This window comes from Eumetopias jubatus, unplaced genomic scaffold, assembly GCF_037043125.1.
Source record: "Eumetopias jubatus isolate StellerSeaLion01/CBP00866 unplaced genomic scaffold, mEumJub1_p1.0 scaffold_9, whole genome shotgun sequence".
Taxonomy (NCBI): domain Eukaryota; kingdom Metazoa; phylum Chordata; class Mammalia; order Carnivora; family Otariidae; genus Eumetopias; species Eumetopias jubatus.
Window position 1 is genome coordinate 116,394,533 of NW_028274815.1, and position 13,180 is coordinate 116,407,712.

The window sequence follows — 13,180 nt, forward strand, 5'->3', positions numbered from 1 at the left end:
CACTGGCATTCTCTGTGCTTTGCTGCTAGAATAGATATCCAGGTAATAGAATATTTACATGGCTGTGATCACCTCATTTATTGGGAAGCAGTGAGTTCTCATTTGTGGGAACCATGAGGTGCTCTGCTAGATTCAAATCTAGTTGTTACACTGTCCAAGGGGCTTGGACAAGGTTATTTTTTGGCAAAACTGACTAATTCAAGGGTGAAGATGATGGAGTCAATATCTTAAGATGCACTTTGTAGGAAGCTCTTACTAATATGAGATATATGAGATGCTAAAAAATAATCCTAGTTTGTAACTCTCTTCCTCTGGTGGCTTTCCAGCATGCTTAGAATAAAATCCAAATTCCTTGTCTGGGCTTACAAAGCTAAATGTGATCTCACCTCATTTACCATACTTCCCTGTTTGCTATAGTTTCCTCAGATATGCCAAGTTTTTTTGCTTCTCTCTGGAATGCTCTTCCCACTGCTCTTCTCATGGCTAACTCCTTGTCGTTTAGATGTTTGCTTAAAAGTGCTTCCTCCGAGGCCTTCCTTACTACCAAGTCATAATCTGCCATGTTAGCCTGTTTTTCAGCACATGGACTTTCTCTAACTGGGATATTATCTCCCTGGAGCCAGAGCCTTTTCTATACTGTAAACTACTCTATTTACAGTTTAGAGCAATATCTGGCACATGGTAGGCATTCAAATATTTGTTGACCAGGTTTGTTGTACTTTTTAATTGACATTAGAGTTCTGAGACTATTGATACCAACATTGGGAGTATATTAATAGTAATTTGGGTGCATGATATGGGGGAAGTACTATGTTTATTTACTAGGTTGGAAGGAAATACAAAGGTCATGACTGAATAAAATTAGTAAATATTTTAGAGCAAAACTGCCTCTCTGAGTAAAAGTAATAATGTTCTGTGTAACCTTTATGAAATTAAGTTGATTTGAAGGATGAACTAACATCTCGAATATTTAAATATTTTCCCTTTTCTTTTGCCTAGTCATTTCAGCAAAACTTAAAGAAAATAAAAAGAATTGGTTTGGACCAAGTCCTTATGTGGAAGTCACAGTAGACGGACAGTCAAAGAAGACAGAAAAATGCAACAATACGAACAGTCCCAAATGGAAGCAACCCCTTACAGTGTAGGTTTGAAAGTATTTTCTATAATGTATATTTAGTTTTGTAGGTGAATAGAAATGAAGCTTTAAAAAATTTTTCTTTGCTCCTCCTCCTCTTTCATTTTTTCTTTCTCCCCTATTCCTAGGACTCCTTTCTTTAGTCCCCTTTTTGTTTCTCTTTAGATATTTATTTTTCCAATCTCTCCTTTACCTTCTCTAGTTTAGTTGACGATGGTATCATTATTGCTACTGAACAGTATCTGGAGAGCCCATGGTCATGGGCCTAGAAAGATTCTTAGCAGCTCTTTCCTTAATTTAGAGCTATCAGTAGCTCACTTTATTCTTATTTATTCATTTATTTATTTGAGAGAGTGAGCGAGAACTCACATGGGCAGGGGGGAGGGGCAGAGGGAGAGGGAGACAGAGATGCAGACTTCCTGCTGAGCAGGGAGCCTGAGATGAGGGGCTGGATCCCACGACCCTGAGGACATGACCTGAGCTAAAGGCAGACACTTAGATTAATCGGCTGAGCCATCCAGGTGTCCTGCTCACTTTATTTTTTAGTTTAGTTTTTAAAAATAGTTTTGTTTTTGTGTTTTTTTTTAATTTTAATTTTTTTTTTAAAGATTTTATTTATTTATTTGACAGAGAAAGACACAGCGAGAGAGGGAACACAAGCAGGGGGAGTGAGAGAGGGAGAAGCAGGCTTCCCCTGGAGCAAGGAGCCCGATGCGGGGCTCGATCCCAGGACCCTGGGATCATGACCTGAGCCGAAGGCAGATGCTTAATGACTGAGCCACCCAGGCACCCCTGTTTTTGTGTTTTTAATTACAATGCCCACACGGAAACCTACACAGGGGTTTTCTTCCTTTAAAAGAAATTATACATTTATTCTAGAACTCTGTTTTTATACTTTACCTAGTATGGTTATCTCTCTAGCTGTATACATATAGATCTAACATTACCTTATTTAGTTACATAATATTCCTTATTAAGAATGGACTATCATTTATTTTACTAGTTCCCTGTTATCACTTGGTTTTTAATGTTATTACACAGCATTGTATTATGCATCCATGTGCCTGTGTCTGTATGTTGATGTTTTTATCTGTGGAATGAATTCACAGAAGTAGCAGATAGCTCAATTTTTTATTTTATTTATTTATTTTTTTTTTTTAAAGATTTTATTTATTTATTTGAGAGAGAGAATGAGATAGAGAGAGAGCATGAGAGGGGAAAGGGTCAGAGGGAGAAGCAGACTTCCCGCCGAGCAGGGAGCCCGATGTGGGACTCGATCCCGGGACTCCAGGATCATGACCTGAGCTGAAGGCAGTTGCTTAACCAACTGAGCCACCCAGGCGCCCGATAGCTCAATTTTTTAAAACTTACTGACAAAGCCCCATGTGTTGGTATTGTACGTTCACTGAAGAGAATTATAGATTAATTTTAATGTTTTTACTAAAATGGAAGAAAACATGATTTATCAACAAATGGATTTCAAAATAATACAGCATATTTAGTTTGGGGACCAACTATATTAAAATGTAGTTCAAAATATCATTGGTTATTACCACATCAAATACACAAAAATTGTTTTTTATTAGCTAACATTTGGAATTCTTGCATTTTTTCCCCCTAGAGAAATAAACCAGTGACTAAAGAAAAGTTTTGTTTCTAAATGGTGAGATAAGATATTTGAAACTATATGCTCTTCATACAATACATGCTTATGTGTATAGTATTCCTAATAAATGACGAAACAAATTGGATATACCTAAATTGTTCTTTAACATGAATTTTGGATTTCTAGGGTATCTTGATGTACTTTATGATTTTGAGCAAATGAGTGAAATTTAAGAAGTGTCATTCTAATGTTTCTCATCTGTATTTATTTCAACAATGTTCTTAGTCTTTGTTTTTAATTAATGATCCGTTAGAGATTGTCTCTAAATTTTAAATTATATGAGTAAAATTTTTTTAGAAAAGCAAATGAAATCTGTAAAAGTTCACAGCCTCCATAACGACTAGAGATGTTGAGCAGAATAATTGAGTATTGACTGAATACTCATCTAGTTTCTTCCAGCTACTGACTGTGCTCACTAGATGTGCACTTTGAGGCTCTTAAGCTGATAATGATGTGAATTCCTTAGTGGTTTAAAAGTTAAGAAAAAAGAAACTCTCCTTGTAGCCCCTTATGATAGTGCTCTTGTTGAACCCAGATGTTTGGGGGAACACATAGCTCAAGTTTTGAATTTTTAAGTTGCAACAGATTGGTCTGCAATTTTAACATGGCTTCCATTGCAGGCATTCTCTCTAGAATTGAATTGAAATAATTTAGGTAAGACCATCTTTGACAGTATACTTTATCCTCTCGCAAACTGAAGTAAAAGTAATCATTTCTTTTATTCTATCCCCATTATGATTTCCCAGATACCTAATGGAGAAGTGTTTTCTTGATATGTACTATATGTTCTGAATATAACATCTGAGAATTTTAAAGAGAAAGAATACATTCTCCTTCCCCATCCCCCAAAAGAAGAGGCAGTGTTAAGATGAAAATTTTTTAGTTTGTTAAAATGGTGGTGGAGGGGCGCCTGGGTGGCTCAGTCGTTAAGCGTCTGCCTTCGGCTCAGGTCATGATCCCGGGGTCCTGGGATCGAGCCCTGCATCAGGCTCCCTGCTCGGCAGGAAGCCTGCTTCTCCCTCTCCACTCCCCCTGCTTGTGTTTCCTCTCTGTGTCTCTCTCTATCAAATAAATAAATAAAATCTTAAAAAAATAAAATGGTGGTGGAAATATGATGATGAGGGGAATAGGCATAGGTAGACTTCTGAGAAAGTGTTTATTTGTCCCAGATTTGATCACCTTTTAGAAGGACTGAGCCACCTAGGTGCACCCAGATAGTATTCTTTATTGGCATTTGGCAAGGTGTGAGTGAGTCTCATGGACACTTTACTTCTAGCAGTGTGAAACTTGGGGTATCTAATATAATCCTCAAATCATGTAGCCGACTGAAGAACTTTTTTGTTTCTTTTTTTTCTCAAGACTGAGGAACTTTTCAATACAAATTTTAATGCCAGACCTTTGTTCAAATTACAGCCTGCCACTGACTAGTTAGCTGTGCGATGCTGGGCATTTGCTTAACTTCTCTGAATAGCAGTTTCTATATCTGAAAATGCAGGTTGTAATTCCCATCTCTTGGGGTTGCTGTGAAGATTAAATGATATAACCTCAGGCTTACTATACTACCTGACCTAAAATAAGGATTTAATTTATAAATTAACTTTTTTATAAAGGTAAATTAACTTTTTACTAAAGTAAAACTAGATTTCTAACAGTTTGTAGCATGATAAGCAGTTTTACTTTTATTGATGATACATGCATGAGGTTGCCCCTGTAGTTCAACTACAAATGAAAATGATGATGTGAGCATGTAACATTCAGATGTTTTCCATAAGATTATAGAAAATGGGCAATATTGGTTGTACAGTAAGCTATAAGGTCTACAGTTAAAAGATTTTAGACATTAAAATTTAATTGTAATTTATATAGGATCCCATTGTGATATTTTAATGAAAATAATACATATTTTTTACCTTTCTTTACTTTTAGTATCGTCACCCCTGTGAGTAAATTACATTTTCGTGTGTGGAGTCACCAGACACTGAAATCTGATGTTTTGTTGGGAACTGCTGCATTAGATATCTTTGAAACCTTAAAGTCAAACAACATGAAACGTATGTATATAAAAGTAACAGAAATTGTGCTAGGCTATTTGTTTTTCTATATAAAATTCATGTGTAAAAGATATAGAATGACTATGTTCATTATTTGTTTTTAAATTTACTTGGTTATAATATTAATAAGAATCTTGAACTATTAAAGCATTCTGAGTAACCTTGGTTTAGCCATTCATTTTGACCCAATATTTTTATTTATTTATTTTTTTAAAGATTTTATTATTTATTTGAGAGAGAGAGAATGTTAGCACGAGAGGGAAGAGGGTCAGAGGGAGAAGCAGACTCCCCGCTGAGCAGGGAGCCCGATGTGGGACTCGATCCCAGGACTCCAGGATCATGACCTGAGCTGAAGGCAGTTGCTTAACCAACTGAGCCACCCAGGCGCCCTTGACGCAATATTTTTAATAAATTTAACAAATAGGTACTTATTAAAATACAACATGCTCAATTATGGAAAACTAAAAAATACAGAGCAGGGGTGAAGGAAAAATGTAATCCCATTTCAGAGACAAATAGGGTTAATATTTTGGCAGATTTTCTTTTCAAATACTTATTTTTAAAATTTCCTAATTTTAGGTGGCTATGGTTTTGTGTGTGTGTGCGCGCGTGTGTGTGTGTAACATATAGGTATAATAAGCTTGAAACATGTTTGTTTTGATTAATATCATGATTTTAAAATATAGATATTTTTGGGGCACCTGGGTGGCTCAGTCGTTAAACGTCTGCCTTTGGCTCAGGTCATGATCCCAGGGTCCTGGAATCGATCCCCACATCGGGCCCCCTGCTCTGCGGGAAGCCTGCTTCTACCTCTCCCTGTCCCTCTCCCTCTGCTTGTGTTCCCTCTCTCACTGTGTCTCTCTCTGTCAAATAAATAAATAAAATCTTTTAAAAAAAATTTAAAAAAACAACAACATATTTTTCTACCCCTTGACTATCTAAAACATACTTCCTAAATCTTGTTTAATATTTAAGAGATATAATCCATTCTTTTTTTTTTTTTTTTAAGTAGGTTCCACGCCCAGCGTGGAGCCCATCACAGGGCTTGAATTCAGGACCCTGAGCTTGAGACCGTAGCTGAGATCAAGAGTCGAAAGCTTGACCACTTGAGCAACTCAGGCACTCCGAGATAAAACCCATTCTTAAGTTACATGTTTTCACTCAATAAAATTCAGGCATATGTTGCTGAATAATCCTGCTGGCATATTTTATGCAAGGATGGAATGAATATAACAGATGATTGAGCTAGTTAGTATTTTACATTATGGATATTAAGCATTAGCAAATTTTTTAAAATGTTTTGTGTCAAAAGGCCTCAATGAAGTATACTAAAAACAATTGATAAGCACATAAATATTAAGTTTTTCTGACATTGTTTTTAACAGTTAAGATGACTTTAAAAAAGTGACCATTTTGTTCTGTAATTGTATTTTACAGTTGAGGAAGTAGTTGTGACTTTACAGCTTGTAGGTGACAAAGAACCAACAGAGACAATAGGAGACTTGTCAGTTTGTCTTGATGGGCTGCAGTTGGAGTCTGAAGTTGTTACCAATGGTGAAACTACATGTTCAGAAAGTAAGTAATCACTTTTTGTATAGGCTCTTTAATGATTCTTCTTACAGTAGCTACCAAAGAATGCTGATGTAATTATTGCTATTCTTTTCCATCTTAAAAGAAATTATTTCCTTTTTAAAAAGAGACATTGATAATTTTAATCATTTTCCTTTTAGTGCATTGTTTCTGTGAATAAAACATTTTTCTATAAGTTGAAAAGCTAGCCACATAAAAGTTGAATCAGAGCTGACTGTGTAATGAATTGATTTATAAAGTATTTATTTTGTAGGCCAGTGATGAGAGTTAATGTGGCTTATGATGCCACATCCTCTCCAGTGCCAATGGCAGACATAGTTTGCCTGTAGCAGTATCTGGTTGAGTTTAAATTTGACTTGAAATCCTGCTTAGTACTTGGTAATGCTATTTAGTACTGTACCAGACTGCCAATACAAGCTGAACTCCATTTGCCATTCCTTTGCCATTTCTGTAGTTTACATTTATAAAGGTGTCTTTGTGTTACAATAATAACAGAATCAATTCATTATATGTATGCCAATATATCTTACAGTTTATGATTTACTAGTTTTTGTTAAAGGGAATAATAAACATGAAACATGAACTGTAGTTGAAAGAAGTTTGGCACCTGAATTAGTGCCTGTATAGCTAGCATGCTTAATAAAACTACTTAGTGGATTCCTTTTAGATACTTCATCACTTCCTAATGTGCTAAGTGTATTTTCACTTGAAATGTAGATTTCAAGTGAAACTTAGAGGCCCCAAGACAAAGAGCAAATTAATGGTTTCCTTGATTAGTCTGACGAAGTTTTTGTTTATTTAGAAACTGCATTATTTAGAAACATTTAGCAGTTGTCAGGTGTTATTATTCTGTTTCTGATTTGGAAGACTTCCTCCCTCTTTAACTTACGACTTTTTTTTTTTAAGATTTTATTTATTCATTTGAGACAGAGAGCTAGAGAAAGAGCATGAGCAGAGGGATAGGGACAGAGGGAGAGAGAGAAGCAGGCTCCCTGCCAAGCAGGGAGCCCGATGCGGGACACAAATATTTACTGATGTTTCCTATTCTTTCCACTATATTACTGGTTTCATTCTTAAAAACCTAGAAACTTTGAATCAAATCATGAGTTGTAAGCAAACAAAATCCAGTTCGATTCACAAGCATGTGTGGTGGGAACTACACTTGTATTGTTCTTTGGTTCCATTTCTGTAACTTTAACTACAGGCTAGAAATGAAAATTAGAGTTTCATACAAAAATTGAATTTCTAGCACCTGCAGTTGTTTGGTTGGATAAGAACTGGGGGGATGAGGGACATTGCTTTTGTATTCCAATAATTTTCTGTTGTTAAAGATTTTTAGATGTTTTTTCCCTGAGGATGTTAGTCAGAAGTTTGTTTGTTTGTTTTTTTAAAGAAAGATTTTATTTTTAATGTGTACACCCACCTGGGGCTTGAACTTACAACCCTGAGATCAAGAGTCACATGCTCTATTAACTGTGATTGAGTCAGCCAGGAGCCTCAGTTAGAAGTTGTTTTGTGGAAGAACATGTAGGATGGTTTCTAGGAGAAATTTGTTCTTGTAGATGTAAATATTTTTGGTTAAGTTTTAAATGATACTTATGAAAAGAAATCACTGTCTGAATTTTAGTATTAAAAGTCACCAAATAATAGCTTGCTGTATATTTAAATATACTATGAAAGTTGGTTTTCCTGATGGGACAGTATTATCTCTTTGGGTACTTAGAAATTTTTGGTTCATTCTTTTTTGTGGATACATTTTTTTCTTTTTTTTAGTTTTTCAGATTTTTTTGAAGGCTTATTATTTTTTTTATTTAGCAGGGGGAGGAAGGGCAGAGGGGGAGAGAGTCTCAAGCAGAATCCGCACCGACCCCAGAGCCCCATCTCTCGACCCTGAGATCACAACCTAAGTCAAAGCCAAGAGTTGGATGCTTAATCAACTACACCACCCAGGCACCCCTGGTGGATACATTTTCTAAAAATGGCAGTTACATAAGTAAACCTTTTTCAAGTGAGACAAAATTTACTTAGCATGTTTGTTTTTTCTTCCCACTTATCTTCAAGCTATATTTGAAAACTAGAGAGCTTTCAATCCCCACTCTACTTTCCCACCCCCTGCCCTGGCTCAGAAAACAAGTTTAATATGCAAATGAGTGTTAGTTGTAGTTGTCACATTTTCTTTGATATTCTTTCTTATTTCTCTGGTTTAGAAAATAACTTCATAATTTGCTCTGGTGTTTTCCTCTACTTAAGTACAGAGTTAGTGGGTTTTTATGCATCTCTGGGAAGAATCCTTTAGTTAGATAGACTTAACTGTTTTAGCACTCAGATCTAAATTAACAAATTGAGTGTGGGCAGTTGTTCATATCTGCAAGTACTTTCCATTCATCTATTTTTACCTCTTGGGTTGTGGTGGTAAATTATTAATTTAACACCTGTCTTCCCAAATATACCACTGAAAAGTATTACTGTCAAAGACATTATTTTTCCTAAAGACAAATAATCTGTTTTACTTCTAAATTCATGATTATAAATAAGGAGCATACTCTTGTAAAGATCTTTATTCTTTACCATGTATACTCTTGATGTATTTAAAATTATTTTAGGGATAGGTTTTTCAGCACATGCGACCTTTGGTTCTTTTTTTTTTTTAAGATTTTATTTATTTATTTATTTGACAGAGAGAGACACAAGAGAGGGAACACAAGCAGGGGGAGTGGGAGAGGGAGAAGCAGGCTTCCTGCTGAGCAGGGAGCCGGATGCAGGGCTGGATCCCAGGACCCTGGGATCATGACCTGAGCTGAAGGCAGACGCTTAACCGACTGAGCCACCCAGGCGCCCTGACCTTTGCTTCTTATTGTGTGTTCCATTCCATTTTGACTTTATCTTACTTTCTTGTGTTAGACTCTAGTTTTTTTTGTGGTTCCTTTTAATTTTAATATAAATAGCAATTTTATATGAATATATCTATAATGTTTCCTTATCAGTATAATAAATTCTAAGAAACTAGCTTAAATTTTTTGCTTTCCCAAATATTTTAAATTACTAGATCTCAGTGGGATCTGGGCACAAACTAATGATTTTATGGAGGGAAACTTACTTGACTTATCTTTGACTGTTTTTCTATGTATGCTCAGAACATTAATGAGTTTGCCCTCCTCAAGAAGCCAAGAAAACTTTCCACTAGTTCTCCTTTAAAATCCAAGCATTGAAACAGCAGAAGAGGGTAATAAAGAGATATATCTTAGTCTCCTCCCAATCTCCCCTGTGTCTCATTAGCTAAACCCAATGCAAGCCAGAGCCAAAGAAGCCAATTAGTGGTTAATATATGTCCTACAGTTACCCCTGTGGGGCACAGAGCAGGAAAAGAAGGTTGGAGAGTGATGTCCACCCCCTATTCTCCCTTGGTCTTTTTTTTTTTAATACACAGCCAGAGTAGTTTTGTGAAAACATGAGACAGACCTTGTCAGATACCTGCCCCAAGCTCCCAGTGATTTTCTATAGCACCTTAAAAGTCTCTAAGACCTATGTGGCCCCACATCCAAAGCTCTTCTACATTGATGGCTTAATCTCTTATTCTCTTATGCAATTTTCTTGAGTGACACCACTCTCCTTGTGGTTTCTTGAACACTCCAGGAACACGCCTGCTTTAGGGCCATTACAGTTTCCTTCCGTCGGCTTGAGCTCTCTTCCTTCAGTATTCCATGTGATTAACTTGGACGTCACCCTCTCTGCAAGGTCTTTCCCAGCCATCTGTCTAATGTTTCGACAGCCCTCTCATCAAGTCCTGTCTCACTTTTCTCCATAGAAAAATTCTATTTCCTATCCTATTTCTGCCTTCTATTATATTTTACATTATATGTAACTTTAATATATTTAGTTTAGTGTGAGCTCCATGAGGATAGGGGTTGTTTTTCTGTTTCCCTGAATGTTTTCCCAGTGTCTAGAAGGACTGACACAAGTAGATGCTTAATAAATACTTGTTTATCAAATATAAAACCAGAAAAGGATATTATCCTTTTCCTAAGTTTTTTCCTATAGTAAAATATTTGAAATCCTGAAAAACAAAACAAAAAAAATCCAAGTATTAAGGCTATAATGTGATCATTGTTGGTTTAGAGTAACATTTTGCTGTATTTTTCATCCATTTTTACAATTTACAAAGCCCTTCAATTTATATTCTCATATGTAACATATATAAAAAACATATCTCATATATAACATATATTCTTATATTATGTGTGATATATAAACTCGCATAATAGAGATTATGCACACATGAACTGCCACACAGCTTAGAAATTAGAATATTAACAACATCATTGCATCCACCTGTATTTTCCTCCCTGTAGCATTCCTTATCTTTCCCCTACAGATAATCACTCCTCTGAATTTTGATTTTATCACATCCTTGTTTAAAAAAATTTTAAGATTTTTTATTATTTTTAAGTAATCTGACTAAGCCAGCCAGGTGCCCCTAAAAATATTTTTTAATACATATGCATGTCCCTAAACAGTGTATTACTTTCCCTTTTTCTTGAGCTCTATGAAAATAGATTTTGCCTTTTAAGATTTATCCGTATTACTGTATCTGTAACTTACTTTCATTGCTGTATAATAATCTGTTAGGTGAATATACCACAATTTATCCATTTTTATGTCAAAAGACATTTTGTTTCTTTCCAGTTTTTTGCCATTATGGACAGTCATAGATTGACTATTTCTGCATTTATACATTTATATGTCTCCTGGTACACAGGTCGAAGAGTCTGTGTAGGGTTGGTACATACAACCTGGAATTGTTGGTACATATTGATACGTGCATTTTCAGCTTTACAGCACTTATTTTTTCATCAAATATGACCGTTTTTGTTGTGATTCTTTTAATTGAGGTGAAATTTACACAACATACAATTAACCTCATAAAGTATACAATTCAGTGGCATTTAGTATATTCATAATGATAGTACCTACCACTTCTAATTTCAAAACTTTGTCATCACCCCAGAAAAATGAACCATTGTCCATTCTATAATCACTTCCCGTTCCCCCCTCCCCCCCAATCACCTGGTAAACACTAATCTGCTTTCTGTCTCTGTGGATTTGCCTATTCTGGGTATATTATAAAGAAGGAATCATACGGTACGTGACTTTTTTTTTATGTTATGTTAATCACCATACATCATTAGTTTTTGATGTAGTGTTCCATGATTCATTGTTTGTATATGACACCCAGTGCTCCATGCAGTACATGTCCTTCTTAATACCCATCACCAGGCTAACCCATCCCCGCCCCCCCCAGAACCCTCAGTTTGTTTCTCAGAGAGTACGTGACCTTTTGTGTCTGGATTCTTAGCATGTTGTTTTCGAGGTTTATCCAAGTTGAAGCATGTATCAGTTCTTCCTTTTTTTTTTTGCAGCTGAATAGTATATGCCACAGTTTGTTTATCCTTTCTTCCATTGGTGGACATGTGACTTAAAATTTTCCACCTTTTGCCTTTAATGAGTCATAAATAATGATGCTATAAACATTTGTGTGCAAGTTTCTTTGTGCACATGTTTTCATTTCCCTTGGGTATATTTCTAGGAATGGAATTGCTGGTGCTTGTTTGATAGTTTCTTGTTTTTTTGCTTGTTAATTTTCTTTTGATACAGTTTTTTTTATATTCTCCATTTGAGGATTCCAGTATACACACACACACACACACACACACACACACACACACACACACACACAGAAATTCCAATATCAGAAATCTTTGGGGATATGTTTTTATGTTTTTGCTACTCTTTGATTGCCAGTTTATTTTTTATTGTAGTCTTTGGGAATCAGGGGCCTAAATTGGGGATTAATTGCCCCAGAGAAAGTTTCTTTTGCTTCTGCTAGTGCCAGGGTATGCTACATACCTGGGAACACTTGAGCTCCTTTACAGGATCCCAAGCCTTTGTTTCTGATCCATCTCAGAGCTGATAATAGCCATCAGGATAACTTTTTTTTTTTTTCATATTTGCTTCCTGCACCCTCTTCCGGCTCTAGTATCTGTTCACTTGTTTGTTTGTTTTGCTTTTAAGATTGCTAGGCACTCAGGAAATAGAGCAGTGTGTTAAATTGCTTCATCTACCAGCTATTATTTTGTGGCAGGAAAGCCCTTTTGAGTAGCTCCCTGAATAGAAGAGATCTTTGTAGATCTTCCTCCAAAGTGTCCTGTGGGTAAAATGTGTGCATTTAGAAATACCATTTTTTGTTGAGGAAATTTGGAGCAGGAATACTTTAAAAGAACAATACATTTATAAAATGCAAACTTTTAAGTATGGTCATTGTTTCCTTCTTGGACATTCATTGTATAAGTGTCAGATATTTTGTGTCTTTTAAAAAAACTATTCTCGGGGTGCCTGGGTGGCTCAGTTGTTAAGTGTCTGCCTTCAGCTCAGGTCATGATCCCAGGGTCCTGGGATCGAGCCCCGCATTGGGCTCCCTGCTTGGCAGGAAGCCTGCTTCTCCCTCTCCCACTCCCCCTGCTTGTGTTCCCTCTCTTGCTGTCTTGCTCTCTGTCAAATAAATAAATTAAAAAAAAAATCTTTAAAAAAAAAACAAAAACAAAACTATTCTCTGGAAACACAGGATTAGGTCTATTTAATTTATGCCATACATTTCATAGTTATGGCTTCACCTCTGTATTGAAGTGAAATAAAAGACTGAACAAAAATGGCCCTTGTCTGTACATACTGATGAAATGTAAA

General features: G+C 35.9%; 1 protein-coding gene across 5 annotated transcripts in view; it reads left to right on the top strand.

Annotated features, from left to right (window-relative positions):
- ITCH (itchy E3 ubiquitin protein ligase) overlaps positions 1 to 13,180 on the top strand; it is a 118,261-nt gene that overhangs the window by 45,994 nt on the left and 59,087 nt on the right. For all 5 annotated transcript variants that reach the window (XM_028118667.2, XM_028118666.2, XM_028118672.2 and 2 more), the window contains 3 exons: positions 1,000 to 1,141; positions 4,728 to 4,852; positions 6,290 to 6,427. In XM_028118667.2, the coding sequence (XP_027974468.1) occupies positions 1,000 to 1,141; positions 4,728 to 4,852; positions 6,290 to 6,427 (405 nt within the window). The remainder of the gene's footprint in view (positions 1 to 999; positions 1,142 to 4,727; positions 4,853 to 6,289; positions 6,428 to 13,180) is intronic.